General features: G+C 39.6%; 1 protein-coding gene across 2 annotated transcripts in view; it reads right to left on the bottom strand.

Moving 5' to 3' along the window:
• FBN1 (fibrillin 1) overlaps positions 1 to 23,401 on the bottom strand; it is a 398,720-nt gene that overhangs the window by 220,223 nt on the left and 155,096 nt on the right. For both annotated transcript variants that reach the window (XM_082254921.1, XM_082254922.1), the window contains exons 6-7: positions 14,457 to 14,654; positions 8,472 to 8,597 (exon numbers count right to left, since the gene is read on the bottom strand). In XM_082254921.1, the coding sequence (XP_082111047.1) occupies positions 8,472 to 8,597; positions 14,457 to 14,654 (324 nt within the window). The remainder of the gene's footprint in view (positions 1 to 8,471; positions 8,598 to 14,456; positions 14,655 to 23,401) is intronic.

Below are 23,401 nucleotides of genomic sequence, written 5' to 3'. Positions count from 1 at the left end.
TTGCATGTGTTTTGAATAGGAATATGGTGCGATTCCTCACCGAATCACAAGCGCTGTCCAGCAGCGCATACATGTGAAGCCTGCCTTAGTCAAGATTTTTTTTTATGTTAGATTGATATGAAGACTGATGGTAAGCTGTATGGAGAATATGTGAAAGGTACATGTTACATGTACAGAAGAAGTCATATTTTCTGTCAATGCATGCTTCCAGATACGAAGCAAAAATAGCACTTTCTAAAACCAGTTCAGTTCTATAAATAGGAAATGTGGTAGTGTAATGGATGTCCTGTATTCTCCGAACAAACAAAGCAACTTAAAAAAAAAAAACAAGGAATTTAATGTGCCATAAAAGATTGACCTTTACCATTACAATATATTTTTGTTTTGACCTATTATATGTATTGTTACAATGGGTACAAAATGATGAAAGTAAAACTAATCTTAATGCCTGAACCTAATTTTGCAACTTTGGCACATCTTAGTAAAGCTGTACTGACTTAGTGTATCCAGGAAAATAAAACTTTGTTTTTCAGGACATTTGGCCTTCATTTGGTGGTAAATGGCAAAGGATATCTCCTAATTTTTTTATTATTGACCCATAATAGTTTTTTTTTTTTTCAGTTTTGCTGTGTATTTCTTGCCATTACTATGACCTACCACAAAAAACAACCCAAAACGAATTCTCCTACTTTTGAGGATCGCAGGAGTATGTGCATTTTATTTGTTGTTTGTACTCATAATGGGGCCCAGAAACATTAGTGTGCATTTTACTTTTTTATCCTACCTAACACACACTTACACTAACTGACCCTGATACTAAATAAAAAACTGTATTTCTTTAACCATTTAAGCTCTGGAAGATATTACCCCATTCATGACCAGGGCATTGTCTGCTATTCGACACTGTGCTACTTTAACTGGCAATTGCACGGTCATGCAGCACTGTACCCAAATTAAATTGATATAATTTTTTTCACACAGAGCTTTCATTTGGTGGTATTTGATCACCACTGGGTTTTAATTGTTTGCGAAATAAAGAAATACAGAAAATCTAAAAAAAAAAAACAATATTTTTTAATTCCTGTATTCTGCTAATCGTTTTTGGTGAAAAAAAAAAATCTCAGTACGAGTATATTAATTGGTTTTGTGAAAGTTCTAGCATCTGCAAATATATACTGGTGTTTTTTTTTTACTACTAATGGTGGCAATTAGCGACTTATAGTGGGACTGTGATAGTGCGGCAGGAAATCTGGCTATAACTGAAGCTGGGGGGAACTGACTAACTGACTAACTGCCACTGACATCACCAATGACACTAATACAGTGTTCAGTGCTAAAAATAGGCACTGTCACTGTACTAATGACACTGGCTGGAAAGGGGTACTCAAAGGGTTAACTGTGCGCCTAACAATGTTTACTGTGAGTGCTGTGTAATGTCTTCACTACGCGATGTCCTGGTTTTTACTCTCTGCTTTGCAGGGGGGTAAATGGCACATCAAAGCTGACAGAAGTGGGCTCTGTGTTGCCTACCTATACAGAGCTCTCTTCTGTCATTGGCTCAGCTGCTCAGGGGGTGCCAGGCATAAATCATAACTCAGGACCCACTGATCAGCTTGTGCTGCAGCAAATGGCAGCAAACCCAGGGTGGCGGGCGCTTGCGCACTCGCTCCCTACCCAGAAGAAGCGTAGGCGCACGTGGGGCGCTCTGCCACAGTATATCTGTGGAAGGCGGTCCCCAAGTGGTTAATCTGTCCTAACAAAACTGACCCAGACCTTTAACCCTGATCTTTGACCCTGACTGTGACATTTAACCTTAACCATGACCCTTATCTATATCAAATCTTGATCTAGCTATTTTATCTTTATTTTTTTTACACAACTTTGCTTTTGTTTACAATCTTCTCTTCTAGTATGAACAAAAAGATATAATGTATCTTTTTTTTAATTTTAAGAAGAAAAAGAGTACAGGGGCAGTCTGTGCAGTGACAGATCACTGTGATAGCCAATCACAGCAATCATGTGATAGAGGGCCAATCATTCTGACTCCCTATTGTTAGTAAATATAATCTTCTCTTCTAGCATGAACAAAAAGATATTCAGCATCCTCCGCTGAATGGGCCAAACAGGGGAAAGGGGCCATAGAAACATCTGCCCTGTGTTTACATGAAAGGGCAAAAATTCTAATTCCACAGGAAATAGTTGAAAATGTATTGCCCTTTAGTGAACTTGATTTTGTAAGGATTAATTTCTCCAAACTACATATAGCTACAGAAGTAAATTTGGGTTTTACTGCCTTTTACAAAATATACAAATACTTTATTATACATTATCTAGGTTCACTTTGACTAAATCCTAACCTAAACAAATGTATAAATACAGCTCCCAATTATATATAAAATGTTCCAACACCACATCCCAATATAACGTCAACTCAGTATATAGCACTTCACCCATTTTGGGCTTGATTTACTAAAGGCAAAAATACTGTGCACTTTGCAAGTGCAGTTTCTCCAGAGCTTAATTAACCACTTAAGCCCCGGAAGATTTTACCCCTTCCTGACCAGGGCCTTTTTTGCGATTCGGCACTGCGTGACTTTAACGGACAATTGCGCGGTCATGCTACGCTGTACCTAAACGAATTTGACATCCTTTTTTTCCCACAAACAGAGCTTTCTTTTGGTGGTATTTGATCACCTGTGCGATTTTTACTTTTTGCGCTATAAACAAAAAAATGCGTCAATTTTGCAAAAATAACAATATTTTTCACATTTTTTTATATGAAATTCCCCAAAAAAAATGTAAAAATCAAAATTTTTTAACGTTTTTGTCCAATTTGTTTTCTGCTACATATGTTTGGTAAAAAAAAATCACAAAAAGCGTATTTTGATTGGTTTGCGCAAAAGTTATTGCGTTTACTAACTAAGGGAAAGATTTCTGTAATTTTTGGTGGGTTTTTTTTAACGCGTAATGGCGGCGATCTGCGATTTTTTTGCGGTACTGCAACATTGCGGTGGACAGATTGGACCCTTGACTGACATTTTTGACACTTTTGGGGTTACCAGTGACATTACTGCAGTAATCAGTGCTATACATATGCACTGTTACTGCAAAATGACACTGGCATGGAAGGGGTTAACTTTACTGGGGAAGGAGGGGTTAAGTGTGTCCCTAGGGGCGTGCTTCTTAATGTGATTGGACATGGCTACTGGTGTAGGAACAGTGATCAACGGTCCTACATAGTAGAACCGTATGATCACCATTCCTACACAGGGGAGAATGACAGGCGGCTTGTTTACATCAGCCGCCTGCCTTTCTCCCTTCACGGCGGACGATCGCGAGTGACCGGCGGACATCGGGTCCGCCGGTCACACGCACGGACTTCCCCTGCTGACAGGCTAGTGACGTACTGGTACCTCACTTTGCCTGGCCGGGGCTGACTTTGAGGTACTTTAATGAGGTACAGCTTCACTTTGCAAAGAATACCCAATCACGTGCAAGGAAAATAAAAAAAACAGCATTTTTGCTTGCACTTGATTGGATGATGGAAGTCAGCAGAGCTTCTGCTCATTTACTAAGTTCTAAAACATCTGCTCTTGCAGAGTGAAACTTTGCAAAGTGCACAGTTTATTTAATAAGCAAACAAAAAATTGGGGGAGCAAACCCTGAACATGTATATCTAAAGCCGGTGCAGCTATGGACCAAGCAACATGTATATTAAAAAAGAATAGCGCAACCATGCAAAAGAAATGACTACCAAATATGGAGACAATCCATAAATAAATGACTATCATGCAACCATGTATATTAAAAAAGAATAGGTGGAACTAAATCCCCATTTTTATTTATGGATTGTCTCCATATTTGATAGTAATTTCTTTTGCATGGTTGCGCTATTCTTTTTTAATATGCACAGTTTATTTGCCTTTAGTAAACCAACCCCTATATCCCTACTAATTACTCCACGTATGAGAATCCTGTGACATTTTTGCATACAAAGGTCAACAACACATATGAAATGGAAGGCACTGGATCCGTGTAACAACCAGGCAACTAACATTTTTAGAAGGACAGCCTAGAAATAACAGCCTTATATTTTTTTCAGGACAGGTTTTCTTCAAATGAACATGAGGTGACATTTTCTACAATGTATTCACGTCAAGAATGCTGATGTTTTCGTGGGACTGGTAGCCACTGGTGGATATGGTAACAGGGTAAAACAATGGCCTATTCAGCTAAAAATAAATGATTTTGTACATTTATAGTAACCATTACTGAAGAATTTCTTTAGACAAAATGTAATCAGCAGCCAACAGAAACACATAATTGTAATTACATTTTAAAGACTGCTTGTAAAAGCAAAAACGTGACACATAAAGTGTTTGATAAGATGTTATTGTTCTTTAATGTCAGGATTACAAGAAGTTCTTTCATCCCTCATAGTTATTTCTGCTCCAAAAATCTGGCATTGTGGAATCTTTGTGTAAAATACAACACATCATGCTGCTTTCCAGGGATAATTTGATAAAAACAAAACACTTGAAAATATTCATATTTATGTGCTGAGACTGGTGGTTCTGGCTGGATCATATCGGAAAAATGTTTTAACCTAGACTCAGTTTTTTAAATTTTAAAGATGGTCTCTAAATAAAAGACAAGACATTTTTCAAACACCTTGGTATACTGAAAACTATGTTTCAACCTCTATATTTCATTACAGGGTGGGCCAAAAGTAGGTACTGTATACATTACTGACCGTATAATGGCAGCTTATTTTAAATCTATTCTGTTTTTCATTAGCATTTTTATACTGTATATATGTATATATATATATATATATATATATATATATATATATATATATATATATATATATATATACACTGCTCAAAATAATTAAAGGAACACTTTTCATTCAGAGTATAGCATCAAGTCAAATAAACTCCTGGGATATTGATCTGGTCAGTTAAGTAGCAGAGAGGGTTGGTAATCAGTTTCAGCTTCTTTGGTGTTAATGAAATTAACAACAGGTGCACTAGATGGGCAACAATGAAACTACCTCACAAAACAGGAATGGTTTTACAGGTGGAGGCCACTGACATTTTTTTTCCCTACTCATCTTTTCTGACTGTTTCTCACTAGTTTTGCATTTGGCTATGGTCAGTGTCACTATTGAAAGCATAAGGCGATACCTGGACCCTATAGAGGTTCCACAGGCAGTCCAACTCCTCCAGGATGGCACATCAATACGTACCATTGCCAGAAGGTTGGCTGTGTCTCCCAGCACAGACTCAAGAGCATGAAGGAGATTTAGGTAGACAGGTAGTTACTCTAGGAGAGCTGGACAGGGCTGTAGAAGGTCCTTAACCCATCAGCAGAACTGTTATCTGCTCCTTTGTGCAAGGAGGAACAGAATGAGCTCTGCCAGAGCATTACAAGATAATCTCCAGGCCACTAACGTAAATGTCTCTGACCAAACAATCACAAACAGACTTCATGAGGGTGGCCTGAGGGCCCGACATCTTCTAGTGGGCCCTGTGCTCACTGCCCGGCACCGTGGAGCTCGATTTGCATTTGCCATTAAACACCAGAATTGGCAGGTCTGCCTCTGGTGCCCTGTGCTTTTCACAAATGAGAGCACATGTGACAAAAGTGAAAAGGTCTGAAGAAGCTGTGGAGAACATTATTCTGCCTGTAACATCATTCAGCATGATTGGTTTGGTGGTGGTCTGGGGAGACATATCCATGGAGGGACACACAGACCTCTTCAGGCTAGACAATGGCACCCTTACTGGCATTAGGTATCGGGATGGAATCCTTGGACCCATTGTTAGAACCTACACTGGTGCAGTGGTTCCTGGGTTCCTCCTGGAGCATGACAATGTCTCATGTGGCGAGAGTATGCAGCCAGTTCTTGGAGGATGAAGGAATTGATAGGATACCGTTGAACGGTCCCCATCCTCGTCTGACCTAAATCCAATAGAACACCTCTGGGGACATTATGTTTAAGTTCACCAGGTTGCACCTCAGTCTGTTCATGAAATTTCAGCAGAATGGACTAGCCTGCTGCATCGTTTCTTCACTTTGATTTTCGGGGTGTCTTTGAAATCAGCCTTCTGTAGGTTGACAATTTTCATTTCCATCAAACGCTGTGGCATCCTTTCATTCCCAAAACATTACCCAGTCCATATCAGTATAGTACAGCAGATACCCAACATGATATTGAGATCTGATGTGTTTTCAAAGTGTTCCTTTTTTTTTTTTTTTTGAGCAGTGTATATAAATTTATATATACTGTATACATACACAGTATCTCACAAAATTGAGTACACCCCTCACATTTTTGTAAATATTTTATTATATCTTTTCATGTGACAACACTGAAATAGCATACATTTTCTGTCCCCTCAAAATAACTCAACACACAGCCATTAATGTTTTAACCACTGGCAACAAAAGTGAGTACAATTCTAAGTGAAAATGTCCAAATTGGGCCCAATTAGCCATTTTCCCTCCCCGGTGTCATGTGACTCGTTGGTGTTACAAGGTTACAAGGTCTCAGGTGTGAATGTGGATCAGGTGTGTTAAATTTATTGTAATCGCTCTCACTCTCTCATACTAGTCACTGGATTTTTTTCATGGCACCTCATGGCAAAGAACTCTCTGAGGATCTGAAAAAAAGAGTTGTTGCTCTACATAAAGATGGCCTAGGCTATAAGACGATGGCCAAGACCCTGAAACTGAGCTGCAGCATGGTGGCCAAGACCATACAGCAGTTTAACAGGAAAGGTTCCACTTAGAACAGGACACGCCAAGGTGACCAAAGAAGTTGTGTGCAGCGTCATATGCAGAGGTTGTCTTTGGGAAATAGTCGTATGAGTGCTGCCAGCATTGCTGCAGAGGTTGAAGGGATGGGGGGGGGGTCAGCCTGTCAGTGCTTAGACAATACGCCGCACACTGCATCAAATTGGCCTGCATGGCTGTCGTCCCAGAAGGAAGCCTCTTCTAAAGATGATACACAAGAAAGCCCGCAAGCAGTTTGCTGAAGACAAGCAGACTAAGGACATGGCTTACTGGAACCATGTCCTGTGGTCTGATGAGACCAAGACAAACTTATTTGGTTCAGATGGTGTCAAGTGTGTGTTGTGGCAACTAGGTGAGGAGTATAAAGACAAGTGTGTCTTGCCTACAGTGAAGCATGGTGGTGGGAGTGTCATGGTCTGGGGCTGCATGAGTGCTGCCGGTACTAGGGAGCTATAGTTCATTAAGGGAACCATGAATGCCAACATGTACTGTAACATACTGAATTCAGAGCATGATCCCCTCCCTTCAGAGACTGGGCCACAGAGCAGTATTCCAACATGATAACGACCCCAAACACACCTCCAAGGCGACCACTGCCTTGCTAAAGAAGCTAAGGGTAAAGGTGATGGACTGGCCAAGCATGTCTCCAGACCTAAACCCTATTGAGCATCTGTGGGGCATCCTCAAATGGAAGGTGGAGGAGTGCAAGGTCTCTAACATCCACCAGCTCCGTGATGTCGTCATGGAGGAGTGGAAGAGGACTCTAGTGGCAACCTGTGAAGCTCTGGTGAACTCCATGCCCAAGAGGGTTAAGGCATTGCTGGAAAAAAAGGTGGCCATGCAAAATATTGACACTTTGGGCTCAATTTGGACATTGTCACTTAGGGGTGTACTCACTTTTTTTGCCAGCCGTTTTGACATTATTGGCTGTGGGTTGAGTTATTTTGAGGGGACAGCAAATTTACAAATTTGCACTGTTATACAAGCTGTAAACTCACTATTTTACATTGCAGCAAAGTGTCATTTCTTCAGTGTTGTCACATGAAAAGATATAATAAAATATTTACAAAAATGTGAGGAGTGTACTCACTTTTGTGACATACTGTCAGTGCTTAGACAATACGCCGCACAATGCATCAAATTGGTCTGCATGGCTGTCGTCTCAGAAGGAAGCCTCTTCTAAAGAGGACAAGCAGACTAAGGACATGAATTACTGGAACCATGTCCTGAGGAGTATTGTGACAATCAGCAACACACAAATTACGGTTGGCATCAATGTCCATAAATGTTTGTGAGATGAACTCCTTCAATTTGTCCACTGTGCGGGGCTTAGTCTCAGAAACCTTAGCCTTGGTCAAGCCCTGATGAAGAGGTGCTTCAAGTTAGAAAAACTTTTATGTCAGGCACTCCTCAATACACATCCAAGAACTATTATCAACAATGAATCTTTTCATGTCCATATATTCTGCCTAAATACATGGTATTGTCTATAACAAGAACAATCTCCTATCTTTTATTGTTCCATCTTCAATGGATTGATTAAAGTTGATTAAAAATAAAATTTGATTTGTTACCAAACATCTCTTCTTTTGGCTCTGCCTTGTGAAATATGCCTAAAACACATTAAAAATAAAAATGATTTTGTCCAGATGGGTTTGGAAAGCGCTTACCTTCACATTTTTGTGTTATTTCATTAAATTTGTGTCCAGCTGGGCATTTGCACTCAAAAGATCCAACTGTATTAATGCAATTTCCTCCTTGACACATCCCAGGGATGGCTTGGCATTCGTCCACATCTACCCCAAGGAAACAGAACAACAAAAACATGAAATGTTGAAAACATCTCTCAGTATGATCCCTTGCAGCTAATTATTCTTAAGGACCGTCACCAGTTCATTAAAACGAACATTATGTAAGACCAGTTTGTACTAAAATAATTTCCATGCTGGAGATTAATCAAGGAACAGCATATTTTAATGAATGATTTAAAGACATCAGGCACAAGAGGAAAATGTGGGCTACATTGTGAGCTTCAGCAAACAATATTCGTTGTCTGGCTATCTCCTGCTTCAATACGTACCTAGAATAAATATTATAAATTTGTTCTGGGTCAGGACTGGATTTACTGGAATAACATGGGAGCCAGGTAACTAGAATTTCAGTTTGAGAATTGCAGAATTGGTATGTGGATCAGCTGATGCCAGCAATTGGTATGTGGATCAGCCAGTGGAAAGGGGTCATATTTTCATCATAAGTCTGCTAATAGCATGATATAAGAATAAAAATGAATAATAACATAATGCAAATAAAAAAAAAAAAAAAAAAAAGAATGTGACTGTCATGGTTTACTGCCTATCACTACTTTTTCAGCTCTTATTATGTAAAAACCCATTATTTTAAAGGAACATCATTTTTAGGTTTTCTATAATTTCTATAATACTGTTGGACAGGTCAATTTGGTTGGTCGGTAAGGAGAGATTGGAATTTTGTTGTGTCTTGTCATATGCGTTGTCTTTCCAATGCTCCTTGCTGCAGAGACCAGTTACAGGTGGGGGCAGTAACCACTTCTTTGTGCTATGGATTATATTGGTCAGGCAACGCACTGACACCTTTGCTGCCATGGTGCTATAGGCTGGGTGTTCATTGTCCCCCCTGTGCCTTTAAGAAGGGGTGGGCTCCCTTCAGGTATATCTGCCCTTCACCTGTCTTTTTAAATGCATGTGCTTCTATTGTTGGAGACTCGCAGAATTTACAGTTTAGGACCACAGAAAAGGGGGTGCCTTGCGGGGCTCTGTGGCTTACGCATGTATTTGCAAATGTTTGCAACTAAACCCCTGTTTTTAACACATACTGTTGGACTGGTCAGTTTGGAGCTTGGAATTTTTTTGTGTCTTGTCATTTCTATAATAGAGACAAGTACAGGATTTAAAGGATATTTCCACTTTTGCAGGCAAATTTTGATAACACCGACTTTATATTTGTTGCGTGTTGCCATTCACATACAGTAGCATAAATTTAAAATAATATTTAAAAATTGCAGCTTACGGTGCCTTGAAAAAGTTTTCAAAGACCTTAAAATTTCCCACATTTTTGTCATGTTATAATCAAAAACTTAAATATATTTTATTGGGATTTTATGTGACGGACCAACACAAAGTGGCACATAATTGTGAAGTGGAAAGAAAATGATAAATGGTTTTCAAAATTTTTTACAAATAAATATTTGAAAAGCATGGCGTGCATTTGTATTCAGCCCCCTTAGTCAATACTTACAGATACTCAATTGAATTTAGGTCTGGACTTTGGGCCATTCTAACACATGAATATGTTCGGATCTAAACCATTCCATTAAAGCTCTGGCTGTATGTTTAGGGTGGTTGTCCTACTCCGCCCCAGTCTCTAATCTTTTGCAGACTCTAACAGGTTTTCTTCTAAGATTGCCCAGTTTTTTGCTCCATCTATTTTTCCATCAACTCTGACCAGTTTCCCTGTTCCTGCTAAAGAAATTAAGTTTGAGTGGAAGACAACGCTGGACTGGTGCCGGGTGCAGCTGCCTAGCGGCTACTTACTGGGTGGCAGGTGTAGAGGGCATTGCTTCCAACGGGTTGTACCCAAAATGTAGGTGGTAAGTGATAGACTCCATTGGGGTCTAGGGCTGCTACCTTTCTGATAACGACATTGGAGGCATTACCGCAGTGAACACTTTGGGTGATTGGAGAGGAGTGCCTGATGTCCAAAAAGAGAAGGGTCTCACTTGATGAACTTTATGGTTATTTATTGGAGATAAAAGTAAACAAGTAGAGCCAATGTGTTTCGAGGGAATTGCCTTCCCCTTCTTCAGGGCCGTATTTCTTGAAGAGTGGTTACATTTTGAGAGGGTTAAATTTTGAGAGGGTCTGCAGTAGCCAGCCTTTTGGAGCAGAGACAGCCTGCTAAAGAAAAGCATCCCCACAACATGATGCTGCCACCACAATGCTTCACGGTGGGGATGATATGTTCAGGGTGATGTGCAGTGTTTTGCTTTTAGGCCAAAAAGCTCAATTTTGGTTTCATCTGATCACAGCACCTTCTTCCACACGTTTGCTGTTTCCCCCACATGGCTTCTCGCAAACTGCAAATGGGACTTCTTATGGCTTTCATTCAACAATGGCTTTCTTCTTGCCACTCTTCCATAAAGGCCAGATTTGTGGAGTGCATGACTAATAGTTGTCCCGTGGACAGATTCTCCCACCTGAGCTGTGAATTTCTGCAGCTCCTCCAGAGTTACCATGGGCCTATTGGCTGCTTCTCTGAATAATGCTCTCCTTGCCCGGCCTGTCGGTTTAGGTGGACAGGCATGTCTTTGTAGGTTTGCAGTTGTGCCATACTCTTTCCATTTTCAAATGATGCTCCATGGGATGCTCAAAGCTTGGGATATTTTTTTGTAACCTAACCCTGCTTTAAACTTGTCCACAACTTTATGCCTAACCTGTCTGGTGTGTTCCTTGGCCTTCTTGATGTTTTTTGTTCACTGAGGTTCTCTAACAAACCTCTGACAGTTTCACAGAACAGCTCTATTTATACTGAGATTAAATTACACACAGGTGGACTCTACTAATTAGGTGACTTCTGAAGCAATTGGTTCCACTAAATTTTAATTAGAGGTATCAGAGAAAACGGGACTGAATACAAATGCACCCCCCACTTTTCAGATATTTATTTGTAAAACATTTTTGAAACATTCTGAAAACCATTTTTCATTTTCCTTCCACTTCAAAATGATGTGCCACTTTGTGTTGGTCTATCACATAAAATACATTTACATTTTTGGTTGTAACATGACAAAATTTGGAAAATTTAAAAGGGTATGAATGCTTGTACCTTTAGATATTGCACTGTACCTTTAGATGTTCTTTTCTGGAAACTGCAGCACTAAGAAATCCTACTAAGTTCTCTTTGTTTATCAGAAGGCTGTGGAACTGCATTTGCTAGGGTGGAGAGTAATTATCTATCATCAAAATACCGGCACAATCCCCTGAAAAATGAGTGCATATAACTCTAAACCAAGTCTGGCAGGGGGAACACTACAGACAAGGAAGATGGGGATTTTAATGTGCCCAAAAGTATAAAAGGAAAAATCACTCATAAAAAATATAGATACATTTTATTGAGAACAAAATAGTAAAATCAACACATCAAAGTACAACATATAAAAGGTGTATTACATAACATAACACATCTTACAGTGCAGTGAATCAATGAATTTCGCCCATAGTCTGGGTTTCCTCAAAATCCGGATGTGTGACAAGTTTTTCAAAAAATATACATACACCTTGTAATAAAGAGATAAAATCCCATAAATAATCAATATATAAATGTATATATAGCTTTATCTACAAAATGTGGTAATATACAGATCACATATCCATATATATTAGCAGAAAGGGGGAGCAAATCAGGAGCAAATAAACTAATGGAAAAAAAAAATGAATTATATATATACTAAAAGTGTGGGGGACCAAGAATTGGAAATGACCATCGGGGGAGAAAAAAGTGACACAATGAGGAATAAAAAGAAAACGACAAAATCAAAATAAAAAAAAAAAAAAGCCTACCCTGAATATAAACATAAAACTAAATCTCATAAGCAACTAAATCTCATAAGGACCAAACCAAAGCAAAAAAAAAAAAAAGTGCTTACCCTGAAAACTAAATCTCATAAGCCAAGCCAGGAGATCTAGAATAAATGGCTGGAAAATGACTGGTTGATCTAAGCAGGGAGGAAGAGCATAAAATCCCCTACAGGTAAATATTTTCTGTAGGGGATTTTATGCTCTTCCTCCCTGCTTAGACCAACCGGTCATTTTCCTGCCTTTTATTCTAGATCTCGTGGCTTGCCTTATGAGATTTATTTTGATGTTTTTTTCAGGGTAAGCATTTTTTTTTTGGTTTGGTCCTTTTTATTCCTCATTGTGCCCCCCCCCCCTTCCCCCCGATGGTCATTTACAATTTTTGGATCCCCACACTTTTTAGCATATTTAATTTCTTTTTTTTTTCCATTGGTTTATTTGCTCCTGATTTGCTCCCCCGATCTGCTAATATATATGAATATGTGATCTGTATATTACCACATTTTGTAGACAAAGCTATATATATATACATTTATATATTTTGATTATTTATGGGATTTTATCACTTTATTACAAGGTGTATATATATTTTTTGAAAAACTTGTCACACATCTGGATCCTGAGGAAGCCCGGACTGTGGGCAAAACACGTTGATCCACTGCACTGTAGGATGTGTTGTGTTATGTAATACACCTTTTATATGTTGTACTTTCGTGTGTCGATTTTACTATTTTGTTCTCAATAAAATGTATAAACATTTTTTTTGATTTGTTTTTTCTTTTTATATTTTTGGGCACATAAAAATCCTGTTCTTCCTCGTCTGTAGGGTTTCCCATGCCAGACTTGCTTTATTTTTATATTTACCTTGTCTTTACTTTGCTGGTAGATCTCATTATCAGTTATAACCTAGATCTGAACACTGTCTGTCCAAACAAAGAGGTAAAGATTTAGAAGCTGGGCTTCTCCATTGTATGCTAATGAGAGTAAGCTTAGTCAGTCCTTAGCCTCTCTGCTGGGAGAGACTTACACTGAAATTGTTGAGAAATGCTTACAGTCAGCCATGACACCTTCTCCTGGAAGACATGTAAATAGTAAGACATTTTTTTTTTTGAATCTATTTTTTTAGGTATGCTATGTGAATGGGAACACATAACAAACTTACAGTTGGGTTTTATCAACTTTGATTGCAAAAATGGAAATATACGTTAAGCTCACCCTAAAAGAACTATCAAAGTTCACCCTGAAAAAAGGAACACAAAAGAAAAGTGAAAATTAAGTAACCTCAGGTTGAATTCTTCCCCGTTTAGTTGACTGATACATTTATTGTTTTTTTATATGCGCCCATGAAAAAAATTGCATAAACCTTTACAAAATCCCCCCCCAATCCCCCGCAGTACTGGAAAGTTAGATTACTCAACAGTTTAGTATATGGCTGCCTCTGTTAACTTTCTGCTGCTTCCTGCCAGACATCCAGACAATAAAAGAATTTATACAGCTGGAAGTATTAGAGCAAAAGCCAAAAACTGTGTCAGAGCTCTCTATCAGGAGGCATGCTCAGAAAGAAGTGACTAACATCTGGGCAAAGGCAATGATTTCAATCAGCTGCTCGCTCCAGCAGAATTAAGCATGTATTGCAGACATAGGTGGTTAAGTAACGTTTTCACACCGCGTGTCAGTTTAAAGCAATCTATCAGCTGACCAATGAAAAGGCAGCGTCTGCTTTATTCTGCATGAGGTTAATGCTTTGTTTTAAGTAGAACAAATGTCAACCATGTTAAAATATCCTATTATCTATTACATGGAGGGACTTTTGTCAGTGTGAAATTCATTAAGGCCTTGGCTTGTCTTGACCTCACTTGCTAATGTCATCCCCCCCCCCTCTTCTACATAATTCTCGTATACAGTCGTGAGGTAATGCATCTGACATTGATTTTCCATTCTCTGTGCAAATGTCGGGGTATGAAACAAGGCAGCCTGTCCAAACTGCTCTAACTCAATCAACATCAATACATTAGCAGTTGCAGCAGCTCCATGTAGACTGCATACCTTGACACGCTCCTGTTCGAATGTTTGGAATAAAGCCGCGTCGGCAAGGATGTGGCTGGGCTGGGCACATCTCACAAGGGTGGCCCCATGCTCTTCCCACCGTAGCACAGCATAGTGTCTTTGTGCAAACTATACCACTCAGCTGTCCCTGACACATCTGGTTGTTGATAGCGGAGAAACAAGGTCCAGTCCTATAATCTGCAAACAAAAGAATAAAGATGCATAAGGAATTGTCTCCAGAAAACTCATTTATTAGGAATGAATTACATTTTATATTGCACCAACATGCTTCACAGCACTAAACAAGCATTTGCTTCATTATAGTTTACAATTTAATGCCCGGACCACAATCAAAAACAGAAACAAGCACTTGAGGTATACCAATGTTTCTACTGATTCTGGCCAGAAACTTGGGCATTAGCATGAATGACATACAAACATGTAAACTCCATGCAGTCATTTTCCAATCTGCCTTTTATGTAACCTAGCAAGGCAGAAATATGAGGCCGACAAACTGGCTTTATTATTTCCTCAGTCACTGATACGAGACAAATATGTAGATCAGAAATCAGAGAAAAGTCAGATATCCTCACCTGTATACTTCTTCTGGGTCAGCAAAGTGTGAAAGCAAAAGGATCAGTATAACAGCCTAGCAACTAGGATTTCTAGAAGGATAGATCAGCAATAGCAGCAGATTTATTGGTTTACTTATGTGAATTTATTTAAAAGACAAGTGTGGCAAACACTTTTTTGGCCATACTTCTCTTGCAGGTCACAGTAGTGCAATTACTTTTGTTTTCTTGTGATCCAGAGTCAGCTGATGGGGCCATTTCAATATTGTTGGGATCCCCCTGTTGCCTAATAACAGCTAGCTCCATCTTTCAACACGGAGTTGAAAGCTGGAGCCAGCCCCTGCTGCCCTCTCCCCAGCCCAGCTCTCCGGTGAGTACTGGAGTTAGCAGAGTGATGACTGGCAGGCACTGCTCTCCACTCAGAGCAGACCGAAAACTGAGTGATCAGCTGTGATATGATCACACAGTTCTTGGTCTTAGAGCTGATGTGTGACAGCTGCAGCATTACAAAGATGCTGCAACATGGAAGTGAGTATGTGTGTTTACCTTTTTTTTAAATCCCATACTGCACCTTTAACTAAATTACATAATATTTGAATACAAAATACACATTTATTTCAGATTTATTTTGATTGGGATGCAGAGCTAAAATGTAATAAATACCAAAGTCTTTCCAATACTTATAGATATAATAGAGATACTTATAGATATATTCTGCATTATTAAACCCATATTTCCCTCCTCCAGTGGTGACCATACATGTTTCGATTTTATTATCTGATAAAAAAAATCAAATCGACACACAACTGAATAGCCATAACTTCCTATTTGATCGATTTAGGATCAGTTTAGATCAGATTTGATCAAATTGAGTTGATCAGAAAGGGACGAAAATGATCAACCGCTTTGCATCAATTGGCAGAACAGAGATCCTTGTAGTGCTCAACCCTGAAGGAGCTGCTGAGAATGTACCCAGCTCTCCCTTGCTCGTACAGAGGCTGGCTGCCACAGACACAGTTCCATGCACACCAACAATACAGGCTCACTCTAGGCAATGCCTTTTTAGAATTAATTGCGGAATAACTGGAACAGTAGAGGGGTTTAGGATACTCCAATCAACAGCAGAAATAACAGGAGGAAAACTTCTCACTAATCTTCTTTAAGCAGCCTTTCCTGGTGGTAACAGGTGATGGCCAGTACATCTAGAACTCTATAGGAGCAATCCCAGTCCATATAGCATCCTCTGGAAATTAGTTCCCTTCTAGCACCTGCACACCCAAAATTCCACAGCAAGGCCTTCACTCACAATGCCCCAGGAGCTGTCTGCCATCCAGCATCCACAGGTAGTTCCTTGGAGAAGGAGACAAAAGATCCTTCTCCAGACCAGGACTTCAGGACAGTGCCCTTCATAATGCACACATAATCTTAATGCACACATAAACACAGTGCACACATAATCTTTTGGTAATCTTCTTGAGGCCCTCAGCCCAGCACCTGCTGATGTCCATAGTGCAATTTGTTGTCTCACTAGCTATCTCCCAGGGGAACCATCCCCAGGATAACTGGAACCCTCCCTAGAGAGGAAAGAACACTCTAGAAAGGCCTCCCACACATCTATTCCCTTCCCACCCACCGTCTGGATGCCTCCTTAAAGGGATTGACTAGGGCATGATAAATATTCATACTGATCATTTGACTATCTCTGCCCAATATTCTGGAAGTTTCTTCCAGGAGCAGTTGAAAGAAATCAAAAACCTAGCTCGGAAACCCTGACCAGACAAAAAAAAAAAAATAGATCACTGCTCCACTGATTACGTGAAGCCAGAAAACAAAATAAGCCTAGCAACCTAATTGGAGGTTGGCACTACATCAAATTTCATTGTATTTTGATTGATTAGATTATGAAATTGCATGGTGAAAACAGTAGGGCCCCACAACAGTGCAGTTTTCTGGGTAAGGCACATGAAGTAGGAAAGGAATGGTGGACCTCAGACAGAGCCAGATTTAGACCTTGGGGGGGCCGGGGCACTTCGGGTTCGGGGGTACCACAGAGTGGATTTACATTCTCAATGACACATATGCCAGTCAAGTGCTCTATGTGTGCTTTGCTTGAGCCGCCAAAATTCATTTTTGATAAAGGATACAATATACTAGTCCAGAGTTTTACAGAGGATGGCTGAAAAAACATTACTTCCCAAGATACATTTAATAAAATAAAGTTATGTTTTTTCATTATACATTATACATTTTATATTAATATTTTATTATTTATTTTTTTATAATGTTGTATATAATTTTATTATATATTTTTATTTTATATTTTATATAATTTTTGTATAGAGAGGGCCTCTTCAGTCAGGGGTGCCCAGGGCAATTTTCCCCCTTTTGCCTCCTTATAAATTCATGCCCTGACTTCAGGAGATGGTCACTATTTGCATATGAAAGTGCTCTGGTTTTGAGGGCTCTCATAGAGCTCTACAGCAGATACTGACATGCATGTAGCCAAAGTGTTGCTTTTATGCCTACAGACACACTTAAAAGAAACACATCATCATCTGAAATTTTTCAAGACATCCTTTGCAGTGGTATTAATAGAAGACTTCTGAAGTGTTGGAACCGTAGGTAATCGTGAGCACCCTACAATTTTCTTCTGGAGAATGCTCCGGTTCCTATTACCATACATTAAATGTATATATGGGCTAATGGCTGTCACATATGACATATACATGGTTGCATTATAAATTATACTCAAATCATTTCATCCTAGGTTTTCATAAGTCAATCACTTTTTTCCATTATCCGGAGGGGATGACACAGCAATGGGACTACAACTAGATACATTATTGGCCAGCCTAAGCGCCACATTTCTAGACCATGACACACATTTAGCACATGATTACTTCCCTGTGCAACTGCATTGGAAATGAACATCACACTAGAAAAAGACTTACAGGGGATCTTTGAAACGAGATCAAATATCACAAAATGGAGCCAGGAGTAAATGTAATTTAAAACAACTAAATCCATTTTTTGTTTTGGATACAGTAGTGATCCTAACCCCAATTCATGTTTTATTGCTGTCCAAGTTGCCCCTGGGGAGATTTCCTCTCATTTCCTGTCTCTGTGAAGAACCTACTAGAGAGCCAGTGATACTCTCACCAGCCTCTTTTGAATTATCTAAAGTAACAGATGGAGAATCAATGCCAAAGAGAGGCTGTAACTACCCTGCTCACACAGTAATACCCTGGTTGTTATAGGAAGTGAAGGGACAGCTTTCTAACTAGGTCACAGAAAGCAATATGAACCCTGATAGAAGATCCAACCTTTCATTATTCTTTCCATTTTTCACAAAAAATAGGATGTTCCACTTTAAGGCCTCATGCACACTGTTGCTCCTAAAATGAGCTTTTTTGGGGCTTTTGGCATTTTTTGCTAAGCCTCTGAACGCATGTCAATAAAAGCCTCAATGTCCATGCCCATTTACCGGTTGATTTACTAAAGGCAAATAGACTATGCAGTTGCACTCTGCAACTTCAGTTGCTCCAGAGCTTAGATAATGATGTGAAGCTTCACTTTTTAAAGAATACCCACTCACGTGCAAGGAAAAAAAAAGAAAAAAAAAACATAATTTAGCTTGCACGTGATTGGATGATGGAAGTCAGCAGAGCAGAGCTTCCCCTCATTTGCTAAGCTTTGGAGCAACTGTTCTTGCAGAGTGCACTTTGCAAAGCGCACAGTCTGTTTGCCTTTAGTAAATCGACCCCATAGATTTTTAGAGGAGTTTAGGAGCAGCAGGGTTTAGAGGCAGTCAAAGCTCCTTCTCCTGAATTAGATATCCAACAGGGTACATGCGCCTTACTATTTTTAATTTTATTTATTTATTTCAGGTACTTATATAGCGCCGTCAATTTACGCAGCGCTTTACATATATATTGTACATTCACGTCACTATTAAACCTTAATGCGTATTCAATTATTAATATAATATAGGATTTATATCCAACAGTTTGCACAGCGCTTTAAAATATAAAGGGAGACAATACAGCAACAATACAATTCAATACAAGAGGGTTAGGAGGGCCCTGCTTCTGGGAGCTTAGATTCTAGTAGGGAGGAGCCGGTGGAACAAAAGTTGTGTGAGGAATAACCTGATGGGAGAGATAGGGAATTCGATTATTAGCTGAAGACAGGATAGGCTTCCCTATAAAGATGAGTTTTCAGGGATCACCTAAAAGCCAACAGAGTAGGAGACAGCCAGACAGTTTGGGGTAGGGAATTTTCAGAGGATGGGAGAGGCTCTGGAGCAGTCCAGGAGACGAGCATGTGAAGAGGAGACAAGGAAGCTAGAGAGCCGGGTAAATAAGAGCATAAAATGAAAAATTCATCCAAAGTGTACAGTCTCTCATGAACAAATAAATTAAATCAATACAAAAAAGTAATCTCATATCTCAGAATGATTATATGTGAAGAAGAAAAGTCAGTAAATAAATAAATGCATGTGAAAATCCAAGAAAAGTTCATCAATAGAGAAGTTCTCGAAAGTGCAAAATTAAAAATCAGTATTCTGTCATAAAGTCTTTAAACACCGGGAAAAATAAGGGCATATGAGGTGTGTACAGGAAGTAATGAGAATGTTTTTTTTTAAAATACTTTTATTGAAAAATGTTTCAATTGAACATGGTCTCCTTCAAAGTATGGACGTTGTCAGTATACACAAGGCTTCCAGGAATTTTTTGATTCTTCATAGCATCCCTGGAAGTCTTCAAGTGGGATAGCATTCAGAGCCTGTGCAGTTTGACTTTGATTTGCTCATTCAAGCTTTCTTGGGGCGACATGACGCAGTTGTAAGCCATTCTGAACCTAGTTTCTATCGTCTCGGGATCGTACTCAAATACCAAGAATTCATCTCCCACGATCTCTCGACTCAAAAAATCAGGCTCTCTTTCCATGCGGGCCAACAGGTCTTGGCAAACAAGTTAACAGTTCCTTCTGATCAGGTGACAAAAATTTTTGCACACACTTTTCTCATGTTTTAATCCTGAGCCACGATTTCATAAACGATTGACTTGGTAATTCCCATTTTCTATTTAATAATTTTGATAGTGAGTTGTCAGTCACGGTTCAGAACAGACCTCACTGCATCCACATTCTGAGGGGTGTTCTGATCGTTGTTTGTCTTCAATGGCTTCTCATCCTTCCTTGAAGACCTTGTGCCATCGGTACACTTGTGCAGATGATAGTGCAGCTTCTCCATAAGCTCTCCTCACCATGTCCAAAGTTTCTGATGCACTTTTACCCAATTTCACACCAAATTTTATCGAGTGCCGCTGTTCCAAACTCACTTTCAGCTTTCTTAATACGAGGCACTTGAACAGGGTGTCACAAAAAAAAATGTTTCAATTCTGACAGGGCTGGAATGCAACTGATCAGCGTTCTAACATATACCTGGCACCCCACCCAAAGTGACCTTGGCCAGCTTCTCCCTTCACAGAGCCCTTCTTGAGAGTAGGAAGTTTATTTTCATATTCTGGACACACCTCATATGTGCTATGTAAATCCTAAATTCCAAAAAAAAAATCAGAACCCAATGTCCTCCACTGTAAAAGGAAGCCAGGTACTTGCGTTCAGGAGAGGAGCTTTTAGACATAAACAAAGGTCAACTTCTGCTAGACACGTCTAAACGCGCCTGTTCTGGCGGGGGGGGGGAATTGTCCACCCCCTCCCCCGCCAGAGCACTCTGTCAGCGCTTTCAGCCATTGGCATGCTGAAAATAGCCGGCTTCTGTCGGACCCACTGCCTTACAAACGGGCCGATAGACAGACAATTTTTATTGAACCAGCTGATGTCATTTCGTCTGTGTGTACGGAGCTTAAGTCACAGAGTATTTTATCTTTTAATATCTACAACAAATAAAAAGAGATAACATGATCTAAAGTTTAGTTTAGTTTGTGGTACACATGCTAATAATAGTATACACTCCTTGTTCAGGGATGGTTGTTCCTGGAAAGGGATAGGGGCCTTCAACACCACTTGTCTTCCACATATAATGCTGTTTTAACATCTCTTCCCAATTAGACAATAATCCTCACCTTTAGCCATGCAAATTGAGGTACTAACTAGGGATCGGCGGATATATCGAGGGCTGATCTGCACTTTCCCTGGTTACCGATATTGCCAATATTTTGGGAAAGTGCTGTACCGGAGTGATGCCTGCAGCTAGAGGCATCACCCCAGTACCGGCGTCCATAGCCGACGGTCGGCTGTCTTGTAATGACAACCGATGCAGCTGAGAAGCCACTCGGCTGTCATTACAAGGAGCAGGGGGGGACGTTCTCCCCCTTCCCGCCGCCTTCCGCGGCTCGCCCGGGTCTCCCATCCCACCGGGAGACCCAGGCATCCTACCTGCACGGCCGCCGAAGAGAAGACCCGATCAAAGCTGCATTCGGCTCTGATCGGATCTTCATGTAAAAACCCAGAAGTGATGTGCAGACATCACTTCCAGGTACTCAGCGCCAAATTAAAAAAAATTACAGCATTCAAAACAGCCAAACTTGGCGCTTTGAATTCTTTTAAGTGCAGAGGAGGGGTTTGGATCCCTCCACAACAGCACCTGTAAAAAAGCAAAAAAAAGCCCTATGTGAAACGCGTTGGCTTGCTGGGACCCCTAGACCGTGTTTCATCTGAGACCTACTTCAACATCTGCTATAAGTATTGGCATTTCCAGTTAGGGAATGTATTTCTGCACTGTGTTTTTTAATTTGTTTGTATTCTTCAAATGGGACCTCCCACATGTCCCATTTGTACATGTTTTTTAATATGTATTAATAAATATATATTTTGTATATAAATTGTTGTAGTTTGTGGTCCTCCTCCTCCCAACTGGCCTAGAAAGCCCCATATTTTTCTTTTTCGGTTTTGCTATTACTATTAGGGGTATGGGCAGACCTACACGGTAATTCACATACATAGAAAACTCACTAAAATTTGAGCATGTGCAAAGTTGCCACCACAGCTGCAAAATCCCTAGCTGAATTGGGACATGAACAGAAGGTGAAGATAGAGAACAGCAGGATCAACCAGGTTTTTGCAGAATACAGAAAAATAATCTCATAGTGACTGAGTGAGTATAAACAGCATGTAATATACCATTTATTGATATTTTTATGATGTGGGCTTGGTGACACTTTAAGGATCTTCTGGACACTTACTGGAACTGGAGAAATGGTTTGAAGAAACTATGAAACCTCTTCAACATTACAGAACAAGTCCAGTTGAATATGACTAGTACAATGTACTAGCTATACCATGACCTGGATAAATAAGAACCTTCACAGACAAGTTGATAATATGAATGCATATACAGTATGGTACTGTGAGCCAGAGTGTGTACATTCATCTGCATACTATTTTTCATGTTTTATTTATTTTTTTATGATTTATTCTATATTCTTCTGATTCATATGGAAAAATAGAAGCAAGAAAAATATAATTTTACTCCTTTATGTTCAATAATTTTCATAGCAGTTTATCCATGTTAGCTGTAATATCCGGAGTGTTTCCAAAAATGTATTGCTGAGGTATCCAATTGCATATTGTTTTGTGATGTGTATTTCAGCCCTCCTTGCTCTAATTACTGTGCACAGCACAAATAATCAGGATTTATACATATTATTCTTTGTAACAATCTATGTAATGGCAATAACAAACACCATCAATGGAGAAAACCCCACTGTTTCCATGACATTGCTAACATCTGTATAACTGAGTGTGTCATTGTTGGATGGTGGAAACTTGGCAAGAAAGAGAAAAAAACAATAATTGACACTGGCAAAGGGGCCTTGGCATCGAGCTCAATGCTCAGTAACACTTAACCACACTGCCAGTTTAGCCTGTAAATGACATCGGTGTAAAAATTGTACCAACTCTTTCAGAGCTCCAAAGAAGTTCTCTAAGAACAAGGCATAACATATTTCTTTAAAATACGTTGTGATATAAACAATATTAGGGCAAAAAAGTCTGAAAAGCCCATGCAACTTAGGGAATCCTACAAAGATAATAATAGTTCAAAACCAGTCTGTAAAATGATGCACCAGTGGCAGCTATTCTCAGGGTAAGCCAGCTCTGTATGGGCCAGAAATAAAAGAAGGGAAGCGCCATCTAAGTGAAGCAATTAGGAACAACTTTAATGACCAATGGTAATAAAAACTCACAGAGTATTAAGTAATGTAAAGCTCATCAATATTTAGAAGCCACATCCACAGCGTCCCCTCCTGCAGAATCCTCTGAAGACAGAAGACGCAGCGGCTTGATACATACTGTATAAGGTATGTTATTCACGGTGTAATGGAGGTACAAGAACAAAACGGTGGTGCA

Source organism: Pelophylax lessonae (genome assembly GCF_965119305.1).
Source record: "Pelophylax lessonae genome assembly, chromosome: 4".
NCBI lineage: Eukaryota > Metazoa > Chordata > Amphibia > Anura > Ranidae > Pelophylax > Pelophylax lessonae.
The sequence above is the reverse complement of the archived record's forward strand: the minus strand, read 5'-3'. Positions and strand labels throughout refer to the sequence as shown.